The sequence below is a fragment of the Bubalus kerabau genome, chromosome 1 (assembly GCF_029407905.1).
Source record: "Bubalus kerabau isolate K-KA32 ecotype Philippines breed swamp buffalo chromosome 1, PCC_UOA_SB_1v2, whole genome shotgun sequence".
Taxonomy (NCBI): Eukaryota; Metazoa; Chordata; class Mammalia; order Artiodactyla; family Bovidae; genus Bubalus; species Bubalus kerabau.
The window spans coordinates 264,566,042-264,592,658 of NC_073624.1; the positions used below are offsets into that span (position 1 = coordinate 264,566,042).

A 26,617-nucleotide genomic window follows, 5' to 3' on the forward strand; every position below is an offset into this window, starting at 1 on the left:
AACTTATCCTTAGGTACTACATTTTCTCCATCCTCTCTTTAGTCCATTCACTGAGAAGCAAGCACATGAAATCTGGCATAAGTTAATTACTGAAGAACAGTAGATAATGTTCAGATGTTAAGAAACATCCTGATAAATTCTTAGTGGGTAGAACATTATGAACATATTATGATAGGAAAAAGAAAGTGAACTAAAGGCTAATTAAGATTTACTTCAATTTATATTGCAGGTGAAATTATTTTGGCTCTTCGCCAGTTAGGTCTTCTCCAGAAGACTATCGTCATATACACCTCAGACCATGGGGAGCTGGCCATGGAACACCGACAGTTTTATAAGATGAGTATGTACGAAGCTAGCTCCCATGTCCCACTCTTGATCATGGGGCCGGGAATTCAGGCCAACCTACAAGTATCAAGTGTGGTTTCTCTTGTGGATATTTACCCTACTATGCTTGGTAAGTAATGCCATTCTGTGAATATTTATTTGTAATAACGCTGGGAAATGAATAAACAAGATAGGTTAGGGGCCCCTGCTGACTTGTTCATAACTTTGAGCAACTGATTTAACTGTGAGTCAAATCTGTATCTGAAAAATGAGGATAATATTCCTCAGGTTCCTTTGGCCTTCACTTCCTCTAGTCCTTCTTCCTCCAAAAGATTCACAACCAGGATATGACAATAAACTAAGCCAATAAGATATTCATTTCTATAACTTCATAGATATGATTTGTGTATCATTTGATTCTCTACCATCCCCTACCTAAAATGCAAGCATTTCCCTCTGGATTATTCTATCCACTTTGAAACTACTAATTTTTCACAGTGTTACATATGTCCCTTAATGTTGAGGCTGTGTGCATATTTCTCCTCAGAACCTTTAGATTGTTCTGTATGACTTATTTTACTAGCTTATCAATGTCTATAAGCATAACCATAGGTCTTGAACAGCAACATTGGGATGTGGGTATTTAGCAATTTTTGTTAAAAATACTAGAATAAAGCCATCATAAATTTAGAAGAAGTTATATAGAACTGTTAGCTTCTAATTTAGCTGCTAAGTTGCTTCAGTCGTGTCCAACCCTGTGCGACCCCATAGACGGCAGCCCACCAGGCTCCCCTGTCCCTGGGATTCTCCAGGAAATAATTTTAGAGTGGGTTGCCATTTCCTTCTCCAATGCATGAAAGTGAAAAGTGAAAGTGAAGTCGCTCAGTCATGTCCGACTCGTAGCGACCCCATGGACTGCAGCCCACCAGGCTCCTCCGCCTATGGGATTTTCCAGGCAAGAGTACTGGAGTGGGGGTACCATTCCCTTCTCCAATTAGGGGCCCTTAAATTCAGTAACATCAAATACCCTGGTCTAAAGCACCATCAATTGCAAAAAGTACCATCAATTTATAAATAGATTTTGGAGAAAGAAAAATGTAACATAGCATAAGATATATCTGTTTAATATGTATACATTAAAATGTGAAACAAACATATCTGGAAATTAAAGAAATAAGAAAAATCTTATTATTTCCTTTTTTTCTGCTACAAAGTCTTCACCTTCATTTAATTAAAGACTGTCATGGGGTCTTAAATTTCTTTATTGTGCATTTAAATCAGTGCTGGGAATTCCCTGGTGGTCCAGTGGTTAGGATTCTGCACTCCCTGTCACTGCCAAGGTCCCAGGTTGAATCCTCAGCTGGGGAACTAAAATCCCACAAGCCTCATGGCCAAATTTAAAAAAAAAAAAAAAAAAAATCAGTGCCCTTCTTTTCTCTTTCACATCACTTGCATATGTGACCACACTTCTTTGTTGTTCTTTTGCCTGGTGTGTATTTTTAATCTCTTCAGTTTCTTACTCATCACTTGCTGGTTCCCTTTTGTCCCAAAGCAATTATCACACAGTCATATCTTTGCCACTTTCTGGCTCCTTCAATTTCCAGGCAATACCTATTACTTTTCCTCACTTCTGTTTTTCATCCAAAAATGTGTGTGTGTGATTATGTATATTTGAAGTGCCTCCCTTATTATCGTCTTTGTAGCTGTATGAAGATGTAGCTATGTGAATGATTCTTTACAGTGGCATTTCCTTAGTTTCCTCCCCTAGTTTTTTCTCATATGGAACTTTTCCCACCCAAATTTGCTGAACTTTTTACCCTTGTTCTGCTTTCTTGAGGTACAGTGATCAGAACTGCAAAAGACTGTTAAAGGCTGGGATGATTCTTTCTGCTTTCCCTCAATGTATTTCACAGCGATATTTGGCATTTTGTCTTTTTTGACTTAGCAGCTAAATAGTCCAGTATCTGTAGGAAGCTGTCTGTGTTGAGTTCTCATCTCTTTCTAGTCATTCTATCATTTTATGTGTTAGTTAATTAATAGGCACTGTTTAAATCATTTTTCTTTGAATATTGTTTTATATTTGCCTATAATGCAGATTTTCTGTACAATCTTGATACACCATTATCACTACTTGCCAACCTCATAAAAGTTAAAAATCATCTGCAAACTGGAAGATTTCACAATGTATGTATCTTAACAGCTTATTTAAGAAAATACTAAATAAAGTTGTTTGGAATGAGGGAATTATCATTTATCCACCTACGGGGACACCTTCCTATCCCTGCCTATTTTATGTTACGTGACAATGAGCATTTCTTTAGCCAAACAAAACGTTCCCAGAAACCCCTTTGCATTTCTTCCATACCCTTCTGGAAATTATGTTAAGTTCCCAGAAATTGTAGATTTTTTTTCTATAATTTGTCAGTTATTACAGTTTTTAAAAACTCATAGGTCTGCATAGGTTTTTGTTGTTTTTAACTTTGGCATTTGTTAATAGACTCCTTCTGAGTCACATTCCCAGCAGAATATATTGTATTAACAGCATTTACATCATGTGTTGATCAGACCTGCCTAACTCAAGTAAGTAAAGCCAAAGATCAGTGTCTCTCCAGTTTTAAACAGAAAATTAACATCTTCAAGGCTTAATGTGTTTCATAACGAATATTTTTTATTATGAAAAGGGAAAAAATTACAGTCATATGGTTGGCGGAGGAGAATGAAGAGAATATCTAGGCATGGAACTTTATATAAAACACTGAAGCATCCTATTAATCAGATGTTAATCAGAGATAAGGTAGAAACAGAAAGATGCAAGGGGGAGCCTTAGAGGACTTCCCTAGAGGTCCACTGGTTAAGACTCTGTGCTTCCACTGCAGGGGGTGAAGGTTTGATCCCTGGTCCAGGAATTAAGATCCCACACATGCCACACATCAAGGCCAAAAAATAAAAAAACAAGAACCTTTGCTGGAGCTGGGAAACAACATGTAACATTATTTATCTAAAATTAACCTTTTTATAAGTGATAAAAGGTTAATATTAATAGAACTCTCACAAGTCTATGAAAAAGAGACATACCCTATTAGCAAATTGACCAGAATATATAAGTAAGCAATTCACAACAGAAGACATACAAATGGCCAAGATATTTTTAGAGCTTCAAACTCAGTAGTCAGAAAAATATTAAAACAAGAAGACACCATTTTTCTTTCACACATAGAGTTTGCAAAGATTCTTTTAAAAAGCAGAAAAGCTCATATTGGAAATATGCCTTCTCATGTTCTGCTGCTGGGAGTATAAACTGGCACAGATTTCCTGGAGGCAAATGTGGCATTATGTTCCAAATTACTTAGAAATATGCATATATTTTGACCTAGAAAATTCCAATTTTAGGAATTAACCTATTCAGTTCAGCTCAGTTGCTCAGTAGTATCTGACTCTTTGAGACCCCATGAACCACAGCACGCCAGGCCTCCCTGTCCATCACCAACTCCCGGAGTTTACCCAAACTCATGTCCATTGAGTCAGTGATGCCAGCCAACTATCTCATCCTCTGTCATCCCCTTCTCCTCCTGCCTTCAGTCTTTCCCAGCATCAGGGTCTTTTCCAATGAGTCAGTTCTTCACATCAGGTGGCCAAGGTATTGAAATTTCAGCTTCAGCATCAGTCCTTCCAATGAATATTCAGGACTGATTTCCTTTAGGATGTACCGGTTGGATCTCCTTGCAGTCCAAGGGACTCTCAAGAGTCTTCTCCAACACCACAGTTCAAAAACATCAATTCTTTGGTGCTCAGCTTTCTTTATGGTCCAACTCTCACATCCAAACATGACTACTGGAAAAACCATGGCTTTGACTAGACAGACCTTTGTTGGCAAAGTAATGTTTCTGCTTTTTAATATGCTGTCTAGGTTGGTCATAACTTTTCTTCCAAGGAGTAAGGGTCTTTTAATTTCATGGCTGCAGTCACCACCTGCAGTGATTTTGGAGCCCCAAAATATAAAGTCTCTTACTGTTTCCACTGTTTCCCCATCTATGTGCCATGAAGTGATGGAACCAGATGCCATGATCTTAGTTTTCTGAATGTTGATTTTTAAGCCAACTTTTTCACTTTCCTCTTTCATTTTCATCAAGAGTCTTTTTAGTTCTTCTTCGCTTTCTGCCATAAGGGTGGTGTCACCCTGCATATCTGAGGTTATTGATATTTCTCCTGGCAACCTTGACTCCAGCTTGTGCTTCATCCAGTCCAGCATTTCTCATGATGTACTCTGCATATAAGTTAAATAAGCAGGGTGACAATATACAGCCTTGACATACTCCTTTCCTGATTTGGAACCAGACTGTTGTTCCATGTCCAAATTAACCTATAGATGCACACAAAGATTTATCTCCATGGATAATATTACACTATATTAAAGAATTAGAAACAGTATGAATATCTAGTAGTGATGAACTGGGTAAAAAATAGTCAATTTTATTTTAAAAAGTGAAATGATAAATGACAATGGCCCCCTTGTATTATTGAAAAGAAAACTGTAGGCTTTTAAAGTATATAAATAATTTTTTGTTTTGGTGTGGTTTGTTGGTTATTGAGACAAAGTATCTACCTAATTTATTGTCCAAATCAGCACATTTTTTTAGAGTAAAAGAATACTATTAACAATTAAACCAGGATTAGCATAAACTGAATCTGTTGCCTTGTTTAAACAGCCTTTCCAGTCAACAAGGCAAAGATAATTCTGATGGTCTGGGTTTAATCTGATGTTTAATTCAGCCTTTTAAAATGAAAGTACTTAGAGTTTAAAGCTACTTTTAGTAGTGATTAATAACTCTAAATTTAGACCTATGAGACAGTGTATTCTATCTAAGCTTAATAAACATACAGATTTTGATAAAGTGTCTATAAAGAGTTTTTAATGATATTTTGGAAGAGTGATTATTTTCTATGAAATGATGTTTGATGATAAAGTAGGAAGAGTTCTTTTAGTCTAAGTATCGTTGTAGGCCCTATCCCATTGTCATTTTCTAGGACTGGCAGAAAAGTGACATCTCTCTGAACAGGAATTCTTTATACTGTAATAAAGTTAATATCATTAATTCAGAGATTATGCTTTAAAAAGTACTCCCCAACCTGTGATAAACCATAATGGAAAGGAATATGAAAAAGAATGTATATGTGTATGTATTAGAGAATCACTTTGCTATACAGCAGAAATTAACACAACATTGTAAGTCAGCTATACTTCAATAAAATAGTTTTTTAAAATAATTACTCCCCGAAATATTTTCTTCTCAAATAATCTAGTATCAGCATCCTTTAGCTCAGTTAGAAATAATATCATTTTTAAATTAAAATTGTCTTGACATTCTCTTTTAAACTTATTTTCCTGTGAATTTTTTTCATTTAATAGTTGGCCTTTTTTTAAATACCTACCTTCTTTTCACATAAAGGATAAATCCAGGATATGTTTAAACTGTGAAAATGTAATTGTATAAAAATGCAGTTGTGTTTAAAAGAATGCTTCAATACTAATGATTTAAATTGCAAAATCTTCCTTGTTACAGGATCTTAGTGGAGGTTTGGGAGGGTCATTTTACATAGATTGTTTTGTTTTTAATTGGCTGAAAAGTACTGTAAAGTTGAATAACTACAGTAGATCCAGGCTTGTGGAGCAGTAATGAAGACTCCAGAGATCTTGGAGTCAGACTACCTAAATTCAAATACCTCCTTCAGCATTTACCAACTGTATACCCTTGAGAAAGAAACTTAACATGTCTGGTCTTCAGTTTTCTTATCAATAAAATGGAAATAACAGTGACTGTTCCATAGCCTAGAACAATGACTGGAAAATGGTAAATGGTTAAATGTGAGATATTATTAACATTAATATTTTTATATTATTTAATATTTTATGTTTTTTAATATTTTTATATTAATGTCACTAAGCTGTGTCTGACTTTTTGTGACCCTATGGGCTGCAGCCCGCCAGGCTCCTCTGTCTATGGGATTCTCCAGGTGAGAATACTGGAGTGGGTTGCCATTTCCTTCTCCAGTTACCATCTAAACCATGACATGATTCTGTTCAAAATCATTTAGAGTAAAATCCAGAATCTTTGATTAGACCTGTGAGTCCAACGTGATTTCTTCCTCCCCCAACTCATCTCAAACAACTCTACCGTCACGTACTCTGCTCCAGCCATGCTGGACTCCTTAGTGTTTGGGGAGCAGATGGAATGAAGCAGCTTCCTGCCTCAGTGTTTACAAGTGCTGTTCCCTGGGTGAATGCCCTTCCTCTCCACTTCCAGAGATCTGCTGGGCTCACTGCAGCCCTTTCTCCTCATCAGAGAGGCCTCCCCTGACCATCCTGTATAACACGGCGCACACACGCATTCCTGCCATCACTCTCTAGCCCTCTTACCCTGCTTTATTTTTCTTCGTTGCGCTGATTACCACCTAGCAGATTTATCTGTCTCCCCACATTAGAATGTAAGTTCTTAGAGTCTGAGAGAGCTTACCTGCTTTGTCCACTGTTGTTTCCCTACATCTGGAATAGCAACTAGCCTGTTAGATGAGTAGGAAAAAAAAAAAAATATATATATATATATATACTTAAATGGATTCTTATCCCAGCTTAACACAAATAAACACAAGAGAATTATTTAAATTTTCTTTAGTCTAACAAGTTTCTTTAGGAAAATTAGGCTAAGATTAGATCTGAAATAAGGCATTTTTAAGTATTAAAGTTGACTAGGATGCTAAATACAGGACACTCCCCAGTCGTGGGTGTGTGCCAGTTGGCCCCAGCTTTCCAGCCGTCTCCAAAGCCCTTCTCTCCCTTCCTCCGCCTCCCAGTGGTGCCCGCTGACAGCTGACACTCTGACCAGCCTGACCCAGCCTGTTCCCGGGCCACTTTCTTCTTACAGTGAAAGTGAGATTGCTCAGTCGTGTCCGACTCTTTGTGACCCCATGGACTGTAGCCCCCCAGGCTCCTCCATCCATGGGATTTTCCAGGCAAGAATCCTGGAGTGGGGTGCCATTGCCTTCTCCACTTCTTACAGTAGCCCTTACAGTAAGTAGCCTACTGTCTTGCAGCTTAATTAGTTTCATCTTGGGCCATCCTGTTAGTTTTTAAAATTACTATTTTTTTTTAATTATTTAATTAAGTTTTGGCGTCACTGGGTCTTCGTTGCTGTGCAGCGCTTTCTCTCGTTGTGGCGAGCAGGGGCTACTCTCCAGTTGCAGTGAGCACATGGGTTTCTCATTGCCTTGGCTTCTCTTGTTGCAGGGAACAGGCTCTAGAATGCGGGCTCAGTACTTGTGGCACAGGGGCTCAGTTGCCACGTGGCACATGGAATCTTCCCCCACCCGGGAAGCAATGCAGGTCCCCTGATTGGCAGGCAGATTTTTAACCATGGGACCTCCGGGGAAGTCCTGGGCTATCTTTTCTCTTGTGCATCTTGTGCATTTTCTCTCTTTAACATCTTTGCTCTTTCTTCTTCTTTTGTTATTAACCAGTTATCTCAAATATTTCTCTTCCTTTCTTTACTTGTCATTCTTTCTCAAAAAAAGTCCCTGATGATGGATGGTTGGCAGAAGATTAGCACTTGTAATATGCCCCTTCCAAGGAAATGGAAGATACAGTTTTTTTAATTAAGTTATAGTGGCTCAGATGGTAAAGCGTCTGTCTACAATGTGGGAGACCCTGGTTCAAGCCCTGGGTTGGGAAGATCCTCTGGAGAAGGAAATGGCAGCCCACTCCAGTATTCTTGCCTGGAAAATCCCATGGACTGCAGAGCTTGGTAGGCTACCGTCCATGGGGTCGCAAAGAGTCGGACGCAACTGAGCGACTTCACTTTCATATGTAAAACAAGTCCCTTTAGAAGATTTATATTAGAGGCCTTTGTCTACTTCCTTGCTGCTGCTGCTGCTAAGTCGCTTCAGTCGTGTCTGACTCTCTGCAACCCCATAGACGGCAGCCCATCAGGCTCCCCTGTCCCTGGGATTATCCAGGCAAGAACACTGGAGTGGGTTGCCATTTCCTTCTCCAATGCATGAAAGTGAAAAGTGAAAGTGAAGTCACTCAGTCATGTCTGACTCTTAGCGACCCCATGGACTGCAGCCTACCAGGCTCCTCCATCCATGGGATTTTCCAGGCAAGAGTACTGGAGTTGGGTGCCATTGCCTTCTCCAGTCTACTTCCTTATTCTCTTTTAATTAATCTGTTTCCTGACATACCTTTATGTGTGGGCTCAGTTGTGGCCAACTCTTTGCAACCCCATGGACTGTGGCCCACCAGGCTCCTCTGTCCATGGAATTTTCCACCCAAGAATACTGGAGTGGCTTGCCATTTCCCTCTCCAGGAGATTTTCCCAACCCAGGGACCAAACCTGGGTCTCCTGCATTGACAGGTGAATTCTTTACCACTGAGCCATCTGGGAAGCTCACTTAAATATGTACAGTCAAGCTAAAATAATTTTATTATTCAATTTTGTTTAATTTCTAGCATTGCAGATATATTACTTTCTATTTTTCATTGGAAATATAATTATTTCTAAATTAATGTTTCTAAAAACATGGAACATTGAAACCAGAGAAACTGTGGGGGAGGCAACTGCAGACTCCCTTTGGAACTACCCCAAGTCCCCAGCCATAATTAACTGTATTTTTTTTTTTTTTCATGGCTTGCAAGATCTTAGTTTTCCTACCAGGGATTGAACCTGGGTGCATGGCAATGAAATCACAAGAGTCCTAACCACTGGACTGCCAGCGAATTCCCTATTTTTCTATAGCAAAAAGATAGCTTGAATTCCAAGCAAATGGAAAACCCCATGGATGGAGGAGCCTGGAAGGCTGCAGTCCATGGGGTCGCTGAGGGTTGGACACGACTGAGCGACTTCACTTTCACTTTTCACTTTCATGCATTGGAGAAGTAAATGGCAACCTACTCCAGTGTTCTTGCCTGGAGAATCCCAGGGACGAGGGAGCCTGGTGGGCTGCCGTCTGTGGGGTCGCACAGAGTCGGACACGACTGAAGTGACTCAGCAGCAGCCTCTTTTTTAAGTTAGACATTTCTTATGCTTTGTTTTTTGTATCTATATTTGATACGGAAAAAATAGATTATTTTTCTCTAAATCAGTATGATCCAGGATTTCCCAACATATGTTCTGCAAAATATTAGTCCCTCAAGATGCTACTTAGGAATAAACAGAAATTCTGTCATCAGATGGGATGACATGGGATACATGGCACACTGTATACCTTGAAGATTTATGATACATATCAGCAATACATTTACATCTACACAAAATTTATATATTTAATTTTAACCATTGTTGGCAAACATATGTAACTACTAGACTCCATTCTCATATACATTTTGTTAATATTCTGTGGAACAAATCTGAGAGATACCTGGGATCTCTTAATCATTCAGAAATGAAGGACTTATGATATTAACTAATATTTATTGAGGGTTTCCTATGTGTCAGGCACTATTCCTCAGAATTTTACTTAAGTTATCAGATTTAAACCTAAAATAGATCTGTGAAATACAGGCACTATTATTATTTCCCTTTTACAGATGAAGAAACTGAGGTTCAAATGGTTAACAACATGCCCAAAGTCACAAGGCTGGGAAGTAAGCATTTGAGTCTAGGCAATTTACAAAATCTATATATAATCTCTAGTCTCTGTGACCTTTAATGATGTCATTTATCAATGTTCAACGAATGAAAGAATGACTTATTTTAAAATCCTGTGTTATTTTGTGACTTCCCTGGCAGCCCAGTGGTTAAGACTCCATGATTCCAATGCAGGGGGCACAGGTTCCACCCCCTGGTCAGGGATCATCCCGCATGCTACGGGATGCAATTAAAAAAAAAATAGTCTTATTTTTGTCATGTAGATATTGCTGGAATTCCTCTGCCTCAGAACCTGAGCGGATACTCTCTGCTGCCATCATCATCAGAAATGTTTAAGAATGAACAAAAATTAAAAAACCTACACCCACCCTGGATTCTGAGTGAATTCCATGGATGCAATGTAAATGCTTCCACCTACATGCTTCGAACTAACCAATGGAAGTATATAGCCTACTCTGATGGCGCTTCAGTATTGCCTCAACTCTTCGGTAAGTTTGCTGATATTATTTTTTAGGTAGAGATTATTTTTAATGAGTTGACCTATACAGTATTTGCTCAAGAGAGCCAATAATCTCTGTTCAGATGGTTGGATGGCATCACCGACTCGATGGACGTGAATTTGAGTAAGCTCCGGGAGTTGGTGATGGGCAGGGAAGTCTGGCAGTGGCAGTCCATGGGGTCGCAAGAGTCTAACTTGACTGAGCAACTGAACCAAATCTTTGTTAAAGTAAATAAATACCTGCAGTTTCTCACACTGGGTTGATTTACAAAACATTGCCCTGGAAAGAAGCCGCTTCTTTGAAAATCAGCATCTGAATTCCAAAGCAAGTGCCCTAAGGCTTTTGATCTGGGTCTCAAGACTGACACAGCTGTATTCTCTGATCAAGATGTCTTCTGATATTCATGGTTATCTTCCCCAATCAGTAGTCAGCGCCCTCTCATTGTACCTCGGATTCAGTTGTTCTGGAAGATTAACTCCTATCTTATGGAGGCTGACATCCTACATTTATTATTTAACGTTCCCCTCAGCCCTGCAAGTTGATGTGTTGTGTGCTCAGTCGCTTCAATTGTGTCTGACTCTTTGCAACCCATGCACCATAGCCTGCCAGGCTCTTCTGTCCAGGGGATTTTCCCGACAAGAATACTGCAGTGGGTTACCATGACCTCTTCTGGGGAATCTTCCCGACCCAGGAATTGAACCTGCATCTCCTGCATCGCAGATGGATTCTTTACCTGCTGGGCCATTGGGGAATCCCCTCCAAGATGATATTATCATCCTTATTTTATAGAGAAGACTAGGGTTCAGATACTTACACAAAGTCTCATAGCTAAGAAGTGGAAAAGCTTGGGATTTCAAACCAGATCTGACTCCAAAATCCATGCTCCTTCTCCCCTACAAAAACGTGGTAGAATCACTACTCTGAATTTGTTTTCAAGCAGCATTATTAGATTTATGGTTTTACTTATTCTTTGCCACCTTTTTGCACATAAAATGTGCTAAAGCTATTTTTAATATTCCTTTCTCCCTAAGTTTTTCCCCAGTTATAAATGCCAAAATTATTAATTCAAAATAATTCTTTAGAGGCTGAATTGATCGACCCGTCCTTAACTCTAAAAGGAGGAGATTCTTGGCTTCAAAAATGTACTTAAGTTTTCATTCTGTTGAGTAATGGGCATCTCTTGTTCATTCATTGCTTATGTTCTGCAAAAAGCAGATGTGACTATGAAAAGAATCAGTGGGGGAGCCTGCCTTTCCTGTATTCTCTAGGGTTTATTCACTGCTTCCCTTTCTCAGAGAGGTGCCATCTGAAATCACCCAGCAAAATCATGCGTGTCATCAGCAATCTTCTGGCTAATGCACTCAAATAAGCCTGGAGGGGTTTTTCTCTCACTGCGCACTCATTATTCATTTACTGTCTCAGGCAAATTGTCATAAGAGCTTCAATTTGCTATTTTTCCAACTAGGTTGGCATTCTAGTTATATCTTCTGTCTTCCTACATTGTAGGTCAAAGGAGTGTTTATGTTATCTGAAATGTTTATCATTATTTTCTCAATGGTAGTGATTGAGAGTTCTTATTTCCATGCCTATTTGCTCAAATAGTATCACTGAATGTAATTTTCAAAAATCCAAGCACGGGTTGCAAATGTATTTAAAAGCAAACAGAAAACCTAGGAGTAAGGGAAGTTGCAAGAACATGACTCGGCTATATAAAGAATTCTACAGCTGGAATGTTTGGGCCTGTTGAAATGTAACAATATAAGCATTAATATATATATTTTTTGCACGTCAAAGTAAGCAAAGTATCAAAAGCAGAAAGCACTGAGGCTAAGCCAGCCTACTAGTTTGACTGTTTCTGCCATCTAAGAATAGATAAAGGGGAAAATGTGATAGAAGGATAATGATAAGAAGGAAGAGACCTACATTTAGAAAGGTGTTTAACTCTTGGTATATTAAGTTTCCATTTATACCATCCTTCAGCTTACTACACTAAGAACTGAAAAGAAAAATAAACTATACTGCATTATCCACTACAGAGTAATGACATTCTAAAAAATGTTTTTTAAACAGGTAACTGTTTTGACAGTTATTCAATTTTTTTTTTCTTTCAGATCTTTCCTCAGATCCAGATGAATTAACAAATATTGCTGCAAAGTTTCCAGAAGTTACTTCTTCGTTGGATCAGAAGCTTCGTTCCATTATTAACTACCCTAAGGTTTCTGCTTCTGTCCACCAGTACAATAAAGAGCAGTTTATCAAGTGGAAACAAAGTATAGGGCAAAACTATTCAAATGTCATAGCAAACCTTAGGTGGCACCAGGACTGGCTGAAAAAACCAAAGAAGTATGAAAATGCCATCGATCAGTGGCTTAAATCCCACTCTGATGCAAAAACAATTTGAACAAAAAAGAGAAAAGAATGTTTTAGAGCTATATAGAAATATGTTATAAAATCATGATTAATTATGCATTTGAAATGTCAGTTTTAATAATTACTGATTTTAAATTAAAGAATGTACTCTTTTAAAATAAGATACCAATCATTATAGAATAATATATTTTCAAAATGATTACTTCTACTGCTGCTGCTAACTCGCTTCAATCGTGTCCAACTCTGTGCGACCCCATAAACGGGAGCCCACCAGGCTCCCCCGTCCCTAGGATTCTCCAGGCAAGAACACTGGAGTGGGTTGCCATTTCCTTCTGCAATGCATGAAAGTGAAAAGTGAAAGTGAAGTAGCTCAGTTGTGTCTGACTCTTAGCGACCCCATGGACTGCAGCCCACCAGGCTCCTCCGTCCATGGAATTTTCCAGGCAAGAGTACTGCAGTGGGGTGCCAAATGATTACTATCAAGACCTTATTCTTAGCAACTTCTAACAACTTAATGGGAGTATTAAAAGGATGGAAACAAATACTAGAACATAAAGTTGTGTTCCTCTGAATATTATGGAATATAGAATATTGTAACAAGTATTAAAATTATTACTTATGAACTATAAAATAGTTACTTTTGAGTATCCGATGGTGTCTGATGAGTTATTTTTATCTGATTGGACATAGGTCATTTGAATGTATTTGATGGGAGAATTTGGAGTATTTTATGGGACACAGACCATGGATATGGCTGGTTTTATTTTTTTTAATAGGCAAAATATATGCACAAGGCATAAATTTCAAAAAGGTACTAAAGGGTTAACAATGAGTGTGAAGTCTCTTTTCCAATCCCTCAACCATCCAGCTCCCCTTTTTGGAGACAACTACTTTAACCACCTTCCTATGTATCCTTTGAGAGACAGCACTCCTCCACCCCAACAAATGGTAGCATACCATGCAAAATGTTCCACAGCTTGCTCTCTTTTTCTTCACTTTAACAAAGACACCTAGAAGTGAAATTGCTGGGGCAAGACTATATCTAGCAAAATTACTCTAGACACTACTATATTACCCCTACAAACATTATATCAATTTATACTCCTACTAGAAACATGTGTCCTCACATTTATTGCCAATTGGGCAGATAAAAGATATCTTATTGTTATTTTCCTTACTATGTGTAAAGTAGATCATATTTTCATATATTTAATAGCCATTGGAATTTTCCTTACTATGACCTTTTCTATTTCTATACTTTGCCTAGTTTCTGTTGGATATTTGTCTTTTTTATTACATACTTTAGATATTAGCTCTCTGTCTGTTAGAGAAGCTGCAAATATCTTTTTCCTTTTCATAATTTGTATTTTGACTAGTGCCCTAGTGTTTGTTGACATGTAGAAATTGGTATTTTCATGCAGTCCGATTTATGAATCCTTGATTTTGTGGCTTTGGGATTTTGTGTCATATTTAGAATGGCTTTTCCTACCTATCTTCATTTAGAGTTTTATTTTTCACTCTTAGGTTTTTAACCCATGGGAATGTATTACATATTAGAGATCTAACTTTAGCTTGTTTTTTTTTAAGATGACCACCCAATTGACCTCTTATTGAGAAAAGTAATATTTATTCCATCAGTTAGAAAATGCCACTTTGCTATATAACAACTTTTACTGAATAAATGATCTTTTCGTCTATTGATCTGAAATGACATTTTTATTATATACAAGGCGCACTGACATTTGGGTACTTTTAAAACATTTCTTACTTTGCAGTGGACCATTCTATTTTGTTTATAAATGGGGTAGGCAATATCTGGTAGGACTGTTTCCCATGAATCAGTTTTCTTTTTCAGAATTGTCCAGGCTATTCTTGCTTATTTATTTTTCTCATATAAATCTAGAATCAACCTGTCCAGTTCCAAAAATGAAAAATCTTGGTAGTCTTTTTATGATATCATATTAAGTGTATAGCCTAAATTAGAACTGAATTTTTTATGATATTCAGTTATTCTAAAGAATATAGTATACTTTCCCCTTTAAGATTTCTTTATATCACTCAGCAGTATTCTAAGTTTTCTTCATGTAATCAGTTTCTTCATAGACATTTTTAGAAAGTAAGGACCTTTAAAAAATGCCACCTAGGCCTCATCCCTGTGCTTCCCAGGTAGCACCAGTGGTAAAGAACCCACCTGCCAACGCAGGAGACATAAGAGACATGGGTTCAATCCCTGGGTCGGGAAGTTCCCCTGGAGAAGGACGTGGCAACCCACTCCAGTATTCTTGCGTGGAGAATCCCATGGACAGAGGAACTTGGCTGGCTACAGTCCATGGGGCCGCAAAGAGTCAGACATGACTGAAACGGCTTCACTCAGACCCCATCCCACAGCAGTGGGATTAGAATTCCAGGATGGTTCTTGCTGCTGTTTTGTCTGTTAAGCCGCCCAGCAGATGACCCTAATGTGTAGCCAGAGGTGACTTTATTCTTAGCTATTTTATCATTTGATGGTATTTTATCATCTGTGCTATTTTAAATAGATGCTTCTTCCATTGTATCTTCTAACCAGTTATTTATATATGCAAACTCTATGTCTATATATTTACTTTATGCCAACAATACAATATATTTTTGTACCAGTAGTTTTCCAGTTGGTATCTTATATTCTTCAGGTAAAATGTCTATCTGCAAATAACAATTTTACCTTATTTCCCTTTTTTTTTTTAACCTAACTTCCCTTTTCAAACTGTCTTAGAAGTTTTCTTCATGAGCCAGTTGATCTCCTTTGTTTATTGTTCTTCAGTGAATTTGTATGAGCTTATCTTTGCATTTATGTATGAATTTCTCAGAAATAAATTTCACTTCAGATGTATTCTGAAGTAAAACTATTAAGAGAAAGATTTCAGTACTAGATTATTGAGGTTAAAATTAAAATATACAAATCTACCTCCTATCTCCTAACGGAACCTAAGGGATATAAAAATATCTAACATGTAGTCTATATGTTATTATAGGGAAAAATAAAGCAATAATAATAGAAATGTGATTCTGAAAACATGGGCATATAAAGATAAATATAATCCACCTCATTCTATTCAAACCCTTTAAGATGCATTCATTGTTAGAATTTACCAAGCATCTACAATGTTTTAATCATATTCAACATAGCTTCTCTGGTGACTCAGGTGGTAAAGCATCTGCTTTCAATGCAGGAAACTGCCTGCAATGTAGGAGACCCAGGTTCGATCCCTGGGTTGGGAAGATCCCCGGAGAAGAAAATGGCAACCACTCCAGTATTCTTGCCTGGGAAATCCCACGCGTAGAGGAACTCGATGAACTACATGGGGTCACAAGGGTCAGACACGACTTAGTGACTAAACCACCACCACCAATATAGGATCATAATTAGGTAAAATTATGTTTTAGGACTGTATCTAATCCAAAATGGTATCTTAACAACCAAGAAAGCAAAAAATAAAAAAAAAGAAAAACTTGCAAAACCAAGACAAATCATCTAGTGCCAGAGTCTGAGAGGACCTGACACTCATCAATAGCTGGATTGAGGACAATCTTCGGGCTTAATCTTTTACTGCCACCACCCTCTTCCAGTCCACCACCATCTGTTGTTTGGAGTTTTGCAGTAGCCTCCTAGGAGGTCTCCCTGAGCCTGCCCTTGGCTTTCCTCAGTCTCTTCTCAACATAGCTGTCAGAGTGATTCTGTTAAGATAGAGCAGATCACACTGATGGATACTCAAACCTTCCAATGGTTTCTCACTTTACTCTGTAAAGACCTGTTGACTGAAAAAAAAAAAAAAAAAAAAAAGCACAGCCTAGAAGTCGAGAATCGAGAATTATATTTTATTGGCAGACTTGCTGAGGACCTAAGCCCAGCAAGCAGCCTCTCAGATAGCTCTGAGGGAGAGACTGCCCCAAAGAGGTAAAGGAAGAGCCAGGTTATATAGGAGTTTTTGCAACAAAAAAGCAGGCAGTAGGAACATCAAAAGACTATGTTAATTACAGAAAAACAGACATTCTAAGTTAATAAATTTAGCACTTGTCTATGTACTGTTATTGTTCTTCAGTTGCTCAGTCGTGTCCAACTCTGCAACCCCACTGATTACAGCACACCAGGCTTCCCTGTCTGTCACTATCTCCCAGAGGTTGCTCAAACTCATGTCCATTGAATCGGTGATGCCATCCAACCATATCATCCTCTGTCACCCCCTTCTCCTCCTGCCCTCAGTCTTTCCCAGCATCAAGAACTTTTCAAATGAGTCAGTTATTCATATCAGGTGGCCAAAGTATTGGAGCTTCAGTTTCAGCATCAGTCCTTCCAATGAATATTCAGAGTTGATTTCCTATAGGATGGACTGGTTTGATCTCCTTGCAGTCCCAGGGACTCTCAAGAGTCTTCTCCAGCATCACAATTCGAAAGCATCACTTCTTCGGCACTCAGCCTTCTTTATGGTCCAACTCTCACATCTGTACATGACTACTGGAAAAACCATAGCTTTGACTATATGGACCTTTGTCTACTTTTTAATATGCTATCTAGGTTTGTCATAGCTTTTCTTCTAAGGAGCAAGCATCTTTTAATTTCATGGGTGCAGTCACTATCCCCAATGATTTTGGAGCCCAAGAAAATAAAGTCTGTCACTGTTTCTTTTTCCTCATCCATTGGCCTTGAAGTGATGGAACCAGATACCATGATCTTCATTTTTTGAATGCTGAGTTTTAAACCAGCTTTTTCACTCTCTTTCAGGCTCTTTTAATTTCTCTTTGTTTTCTGCCACTAGAGTGATATCATCTGCATATCTGAGGTTGTTAATATTTCTCCTGGCAACCTTGATTCTAGCTTGTGCATCAACCAGCCCAGCATTTCACATGGTGTACTCCGCATATAAGTAAATAAGGAGGGTGACAATATACAGCCTTCACACACTCCTTTCCCAATTTTGAACCAGTCTGTTGTTTCATGTTTGATTCGAACCATTGCTTCTTGACCTGCATACAGGTTTCTCAGGAGACAGGTGAGGTGGCCTATGTATGGGGAGATGCAAGAACCTGGGCTTAATGACATCATTCCTTTGATACGTACTTGAACTATCTAGGGCCTGTATCCTATTTTTCTAGATCCTGAATACCTTCAGGGTGCACAGGCAGTGGGGGCAGCTGTGGTGGCTGATGGCTTGATGGTCATAACATCCTTTGTTTATTGATATGTCAGGTGACATTCTGGGTCACAAGCTCAAGTCATTACAGTGGCCTCAGTTCAGTTCAGTTCAGTCGCTCAGTCACATCCAACTCTTTGCAACCCCATGAACTGCAGCACGCCAGGCCTCCCTGTCCATCACCAACTCCCGGAGTTTACTCAAACTCTTGTCCACTGAGTCAGTGATGCCATCCAACCATCTCATCCTCTGTTGTCCCCTTCTCCTCCTGCCCTCAATCTTTCCCAGCATCAGGGTCTTTTCAAATGAGTCAGCTCTTCGCATCAGGTGGCCAAAGTACTGGAGTTTCAGCTTCAGCACCAGTCCTTCCAGTGAATATTCAGGACTGATCTCCTTTAGGATGGACTGGTTGGCTACAGAGCCCTAAGTAATCTGGCCTCTCGCTGTACCTGTGCTCCCGCACTCCACTTTGCTCACTCTGCTCCAGCCCCACTGGCCTCCCTGTCCTTTCCCAGGCATGTCAGACAAGCATGAACTCAAGCCTTTGTGCCTGTCAACTCTCTTGGCCTAGAATGCAGTTCTTCTCTCAGATGTCAAAAGGGCTCACTTTGTTATCTCCTCCAGGTCATTGCTAAAATGTTAACCTCATCACGAGGGCTTACCTGCTTTATTGTTCTGCATATAAACCATTACCCTCCAGCTTAGTGTATGTTTTGCAGACCATTTGTTGATTCTGTCTCCCACCCCTCCTACCCCACTAGAATGGAGGCTCCGTACAGGAATGGCCTTTGGTCCTTTTTTGTTTCCTAAAGTACCCCAAGGACCTTACATGTAGTAGAAATTCAGTAAATATTTGTTCAATTGATATGCTAGGAATTTGAGTTTTTCAGATATTACATTGTATTAGAAAACCAACCCATTTGTCCATGACTGGGCAAGGGGTGAAAAGGAGTAGCCTGCTCAAAAAAGCTGAGCTTTCTAGAAAGAGTAAATTCTGGCAAAAGCCTGCAGAGGAGAGTTTGACAAAGGAACTCTACCCCTCTTTATTTTTCCTTTTTCTATGAAAAAGGCAGATACTAAGTATTTTACGCTTTGTGAGCCATATGGATCTCTTTCACAACTGCTCAATCCTGCCGTAGCAGCATGAAAGCAGACAATACATGAACAAATGAGCCTGGCTATATTCCAGTGAAGCCTTGTTTACAAAAACACAGGATCTGACCTGTGGGCCACAGATTGCTAACTGCTAGTCTAGAACAACGGTTCACAGCTTGCTGCAATTTGCATGTTTAAAAACTATTACTGCCTGGCTCCCACCTCCAATTGTTGAGATTTTTTAAAGCTCTCCAGGTGATTCTAATGTGCAGCAAAATGTAAGAACCATGGGTCTGGAACCTTGTTATCCGAACTATGGTCTTGGACCAGAAGCATCCACATCAATTGGAAGCCTTATATGTTTTTATTTCTCTTTGTAAAAAGGAAAAAAAAAAAAGTAGATCTGTATTCTTTCTACTGTTTGTGGTTTTCCATTTCATAAAACCCAGGGGATCTTACTAAAAACTACTATAATTGATGAGATCTGTTAAATAGCTGAGGTGAGATTTGTTAAACAAATACAAAAATCAATACCTATCTGTAAGAATGTTATCTGTAAGAACAATCACTAGATAAAAATGGAAATTAGGAAAAATATTCCACTCACAATATGACATTCTACAAAACAGTTTAAAGTTTAACAGGAGGCACGAACCTAGATGAAAAAAGTTATAAAGTTCTATTAAGTTTACAAACAAGATATAGATACGGAATGACAGCATGTTCTGGGATGCTGCTGCTGCTGCTGCTGCTAAGTCGCTCCAGGATAGTAGGATCTAATACTAAAATGCTCTTTTCCAGAATTAATGCATACATTTCACACAATACAGCTTTTAATCCCAATAAGGTTTTTCTTTCATTGGACTAAATGATCTTAAGGTTTTCAAGGAACATTGAATGTCTGAAGTATCTAATAAATTATTGAGAGAGAATATTGAGATCGGACAATCCTTGCTGCTGCTGCTGCTAAGTCGCTTCAGTCGTGTCCAACTCTGTGCGACCCCATTGACGGCAGCCCACCAGGCTCCCCCGTCCCTGGGATTCTCCAGGCAAGAACACTGGAGTGGCTTGCCATTTCCTTCTCCACGGACAATCCTTACTGGCTATTAAAGCATACTTTAATCACTGAATCAAACTAGAATTTGGTGATGAGGGGCCATGAGCAAAAAAGAGAGATAATTACAAAGTAGGTGAAAGAAGCTCAATGTGGAAAACAGATCGATCTCTTCTACATCGGTTAGATAGTCTGCATGTGTGTGTGATGCTTACAATTATATGCATTAAACGCTCAGTAAAGATTTTTAGCCCCCTTTTTTCTCTTTATTTTAAAGTTAAGAAACAGAGTCTTAAATTCCTGGGTCAAAAAAATTAAAGTTATAGGCTACTTTTTAAATAATGAAAATGAGACAACTTAGAAATACATGACACAACCAAAGCTATACTCAGCCTTAAACTTTTTATTATTAAGAGGAAATAAAAATAAATATTCAAGACATTAGAAAACAAAACAATCATAAATGTAACATTGATGGTAAAAGATTGGTGTACTTAAATAATGTCTGCTTCCACATGGGATGGGGAATATTGCTCCCACAGTAACAGAAATCAAAGAGAAAAGAAAAAAGCTAGATAATCTGCAAAATTAAAACCCTTTTGAGCCTCTCACAGGACATGGGAACTGAACTGAAAAGGGAAGCAAGCCCTTCTGAGGAGAGATGAGACACCCAAACTGTCCTACATTTCGCAGAAGACAGGAAGAAAAACCACCAGCCAAAAGAACGGGTAAGAAAACAAACTATTTTGACAAACTTATTGGAGCCAAATGCACGTGAAAATAACAGCAAAAACTAAGCGTTGCACATACAAGGGAGACCACCCCCAGTAATGAGATTTCTTTTCACAGACCTCCACCAGCACTCATGAGAAAGACAGGGAGCAGGGCATGGAACTAGATGGAGCCTCTTCAGTGGGAAAGACATACAGATGGGGAGGGGCTGCATCCAGAGGAGAAGCATAAAACCCAGAACCTTCTCTCATACAAAGCAGAATTCATCTTCCACTGGGGCAGAAGAGGAAACACTCTCAGCTCCAATCCTCTGCAAAAGGTAAGCTATCACTGGGAAGGAACGGATTGTAGCAAAAGGTCTCTGCTCTGAGGGGAGGCACAGCCCCAGTCATGCCCAGGATCCTGCACTGAGAGAAACCCAAGATCTCTCGCAACAGGGGTATGGACAAGAAACTAGCTCTTTTGCATGTTATAAGACAAAGTTCATCTGCCACAGGGGGGAAGTAACAGAAATGTGGATAAGCCCAACTCTTGAGGCTCTGATCCCCAGCTACATAGACTGAAGCTAGAATAAGAGAATTTTAAAAATCAGCCTGCCCCCACAATGAACATCAGCACACTACTTCTGTTAGGTTCAGTTCAGTTGCTCAGTAGTGTCCGACTCTTTGCAACCCCATGGACTGCAGCGCATCAAGCCTCCCTGTCCATCACCAACTCCCGGAGTTCACTCAAACTCATGTCCATCGAGTCGATGGCCATGAGATGGCCATCCCACCATCTCATCCTCTGTCGTCCCCTTCTCCTCCCACCTCCAATCTTTCCCAGCATCAGAGTCTTTTCCAGGGAGTCAATTCTTTGCATCAGGTGGCCAAAGTATTGGAGTTTCAGCTTCAGCATCAGTCCTTCCAATGAATATTCAGGACTGATTTCCTTTAGGATGGACTGATTGGATCTCCTTGCAGTCCAAGAGACTCTCAAGAGTCTTCTCCAACACCACAGTTCAAAAGCATCAATTCTTCGGTGCTCAGCTTTCTTTATGGTCCAACTCTCACATCCATACATGACTACAGGAAAAACCATAGCTTTGACTAGATGGACCTTTGTTGGCAAAGTAATGTCCCTGCTTTTTACTATGCTGTCTAGGTGTCACTACTTCTGAGAGAAGGGTAAGAAACATGGAGAGAGAAAACCCCCATCCCACCCCTCATGGCCATGGTGTGCTGAAAGGTAGGGGTGAAGCAGGAACACTGAGAAAAAACTTTGAGCATTCCAGACCTCTCACTAAAGCAGAACAGCCCCAGGATGGAGGGGTCTGAGGTCTGTAGTACAATAACGATAACTTCAGCAACATCAAAACCCAAACTCAGCTCAGCTACTGCCTACATTTAGTCAACCCCCACCCTAAGCCTGATGGCTGAAGAGGCATGCCCATTGGAGTAAATACTATTTACCTCAGTAACTTATGTCTGGCATGTGGTCAAACTGACATGGCAAAGAAGCAAGAAAAAACCCATTCTGAAGACATAGTCAGAACCAGACTGATAGATGGCCCAGAAATTGGATCTATGAGAAAAATCACTTGAAAATACTATGATTAATCTATTGAAGGATCTGGGGTGAAATGTGGGTAACATGCATGAACAGATAGGGAATTTCAGCAGCAAAGTGGAAACTATTTTTTTTAAAGGAATAAAATTGATTTACCAGGAATGAAAAACATGCTATCATGGATAAAGAAGTCCTTCAAATAACTTAGCAACCGCCCAAACACAAAACAAAAAATTAGTAAACTTGAAAAAAAGAATTAGTAAACTTAAATACAGGCCAAAAGAAATTGTTCAGAATAAATTTCTGAATTTCATAGGGTAACAAACTCCTCTGAGGAGACATGGGATAGGAAAAAAGAAAAGAATGAAAAAAAGAAAGAAAGAAAAAATGAGGGAAAATAGAGCAGAGCATCCAAGAACTGTGGGACAATATGAAAAGATATGAGTGCAACTGAAATAACAGAAGGTGAGTAGAGGGAAAATGTCACAAGAAATAGAAAAGATAATTTCTGAGGATTTTCTGAACCTAATGAAAGATAACAAATCAACCTAAATGTTTACAAAAGCCCAAAAAGAATATAGACAAAAATACACAGAAGCACATCCTACTCAAACTGCTGAAAAACAGACAAGGAGAAAAATCTTGGAGGCAACCAGAGGGGGAGAAAAAAACATTCTGTACGAGGGAACAAAGATAAGAATTAAAGCAGATTTCTCATCAAAAACTGTAAACTAGTAGACAATGGTGCAGCTTCTTCAAAGACAAACTGTCATCCTAGAATTTTGTATACCTAGTAAAAATTTTTCAAAAATGAATAAAAAGCTGAGAGAACATGTTGCCAGCAGATCTGAACTATTTAGAAACATTAAAGGACCTTGTTTAAGCAGAAGGAATATGGCATCAGTTGGAAATCTGTATCTACACAAGCAAGAAATAAAAACACTAATATATTACTGGTGGGAATATAAAGTGGTATACTCTGGAAAATGGTTTGGAATTTCCTCAAAAAGTTAAAAACAGAATTACCATATTACCCAGCAATTCCACCCCTGGGTGTTTATCCTGGAAAATGGAAGCGAGTTGTTCACAGAAAAAGCTGTACACAAATATTCACACTAGCATTGTGCACATATTCAACAAGTGGAAACAATCCAACAGCTGCTAAGAGATAAACGGTTTTGTGTAGTTCAAAATGTATCATCTGTACAATGGGATAGTATTTAGTCATCAAGAGGAATGAAGTACTGTTACATGCTACAATATGGATGAACCTTAAAAACATGTTGGTAAGTGAAAAAAGTGAGACACAAAGACCACACACTATTATTACTGAATTTATATGAAATGTCCAGAATAGACACCTCCATAGAGACAGAAAGTAGATTAGTGATTGCCAGGAGATCTGGGATGAAGGCAATGTGTGAAGGGTTTCTTTTGGGAATGGTGAAAATGTTCTAGAATTAGATAGTACTTCGGACTGCAAGGAGATCCAACCAGTCCATTCTAAAGGATATCAGTCCTCGGTGTTCTTTGGAAGGAATGATGCTAAAGCCGAAACTCCAGTACTTTGGCCACCTCATGCGAAGAGTTGACTCATTGGAAAAGACTGATGCTGGGAGGGATTGGGGGCAGGAGGAGAAGGGGATGACAGAGGATGAGATGGCTGGATGGCATCACTGACTCGATGGACGTGAGTCTGAGTGAACTCCGGGAGTTGGTGATGGACAGGGAGGCCTGGCGTGCTGTGATTCATGGGGTCGCAAAGAGTCGGACACGACTGAGCGACTGAACTGAACTGATAGTTGCACAAACTTCTGACTATGTAATACTAAAAAGCACCAAATTGTACACTTTTAAAAGCTGAATTTTATGGTTTGTGAATTGTATCTGAAGTTTAAAATGATGAACTAACTGTGAAACATTATTTTTTCATCCAGGAGAATGACAAAAATTTAAAACAATAACTAGGCTCATTATTGCAAAGACTATGGGGAAGAAGTCTTAGGCATTAAAAGACTATCCATTGCTTATGCCCTCTGTCAAGGGCATTTCAGCACCATGTATTAAAATGCTTCCAAAATGCACATGCTTTGCCTTAGCAATTCCAATCCTAGGATTTTACCTTAAGGCAATAATTGAATATGTGTGCAAGGATGTACGTGAAGAGATGTTCTTCACAGAATTATTTATAAAATGAAAACTGGAAAACCTTTGTCCCAAAATAAGGGTTTATTTAAATAATTGTAATTCACTTCATGTTAAACAGATAGTTATATCACATTTTTTACTGACTGCCATGGAAAACTGTCCAAATACAATGTTAACTGGAAAAAGAAGCATGATATAAAATACTGTATATAGTATGACATATTTCTGTAAATAAACAGACCTGGTCACTATAGTCTGAAGGATTTATATCTAAGTATTATATGTGGATGATATTTAGTGATTGTTATTGTCTAATTTTTATGCAATATGTGCTATTTATATAAGAAAAATATTTTATTTTAAAGAGATTATGTCAAGTTTAACATCACCAATATTAAGATAAACTAAAACCGCGTGCCCCAAAAACAATGCGCTGATGACACAGTACTACACATGTATTATTTCAGCCCCAGAAGTCTAATCAAGATTTAATTTTATGGAAACAAATACAACTTTACAGACATTCTGCAAAACATGTGTCATGGGCCCTTCAGACCCCTGTGTGTCATAAAATGAAAAAGAAAGTCTGGGAAAAACTGTTCTGGATAAACGACCACTAGAGCAATATTACAATCAAATATAATTCGTGATTTTTGGCTGTGTCAAGCACAGAGAATGAAAATAAACTCATTGCAAACCACATCTTTGTGAAATTCATCAGTGACAAAGAGAAGAATCAAGAAGCTTCTAGAATGGAAACACATCCAAACCAAGAGTCAGAATGACTTTAGGCTTTTACACACAAACACTTAGAAGAGAGAAGGCAATTGAAAAATGCCATCAATATTTAGAAAGAAAATATTTCCAGTATAAAATTGCAAACACATCCAAGTCATCAGTGAAGCATGAAGGTTAAAGGCAGAAATTTTCAGACATGTGAGGTCCCCAAAAGTTACCCTTTTTCAGGAAGCCACTGAGGGATGCTTTCTACCCAAGCAAAGAAATAAACCAATAAAGAAGAAAACACATGAAGTTAGAAAGCAGGAGAAGTAACCAAAGCTAAGTGAGTCTCTAGGGTGGTGGTGAAGGAGGTGCCCAGGTGCATCTGGACCAGAAGGCAACCTGTCCAGATTGAATCCATGTGACTCAAGTAACAGGTACATTGAGGGCTCCCTCTGCTCTCTCCTCAGCCTCTGTCCAGTCTTTTAACTTTATGACATATTGGATGCTGTGTTCTACCAAAGGGGAAGAAATCAAGGAAAAAGAAAGGAGATCCAAGAAACAGGAACTCCAACTGAAGAGAAAGGCAGAGTTTCTCTGATGACAATGAAGGGACATTTCTGGGATGATCATTAGGCAGCAGGCCTAGAGAGAAACCAGCCCACGCTGGGAGGAATGGAGGTCTTTGGTAAGAAGGTTTCCAAGAAAAAACGGGGAGGTGCTATATCATGTTATAAACTCACCTTGGGGAAATTATACACAAGGGACTAGCTTGTGAGGGAATCCTTAAGGTACAGGAAGACCTACCTATTGTAATAAAGAAATTTAAGAAAAAGTAATTATTAATGTAAAGGGAAAATGATGATCCTCATAGTACATTACAACATTCATTATTTTCATTTCAAAATAATGTGAAAACTGAATATAGATCTAACCTAAAATTACAATACTACTGTATTAACAGTATGGGAAAAGAGAAACCATGGGCAAAGGGTGTGAGAGCTAAATCTGTGTCCTTACCTAATGAGAAACCAACAGATAATGTCTAAAATCAATGAAGCAATAAATAGTACTGTACATTTACTATTTAGAATTATGAAATTAAGTAAATGCCAGAACAGAAATAGAACTAAATTGGCTCCTCTCTAGAAGAAGGGAAGGAGACGTGAGGATGTGTGGATGGGAAACTTCACATTGTTACCAGCCATCTAGTTCTAGCTGATTTTCCAACTATGTGCAGGTATTACTTTGAGAAGAATCTATGTTTTTAATTTTTCTTTAAAAGCTTTTGGCCATGCCACATGGCTTGCAGGATCTTAG

At 38.7% G+C, this 26,617-nt stretch overlaps 1 protein-coding gene across 1 annotated transcript in view; it reads left to right on the forward strand.

Annotated features, from left to right (window-relative positions):
* The window catches only part of ARSK (arylsulfatase family member K), a 57,862-nt gene extending 43,386 nt beyond the window's left edge, over window positions 1–14,476 (forward strand). The window contains exons 6-8 of the mRNA XM_055565105.1: window positions 230–454; window positions 10,226–10,450; window positions 12,574–14,476. Coding sequence (XP_055421080.1) covers window positions 230–454; window positions 10,226–10,450; window positions 12,574–12,863 — 740 coding nt within the window. The 3' untranslated portion in view covers window positions 12,864–14,476. The remainder of the gene's footprint in view (window positions 1–229; window positions 455–10,225; window positions 10,451–12,573) is intronic.
* The last annotated feature ends 12,141 nt before the right edge of the window (window positions 14,477–26,617 follow it).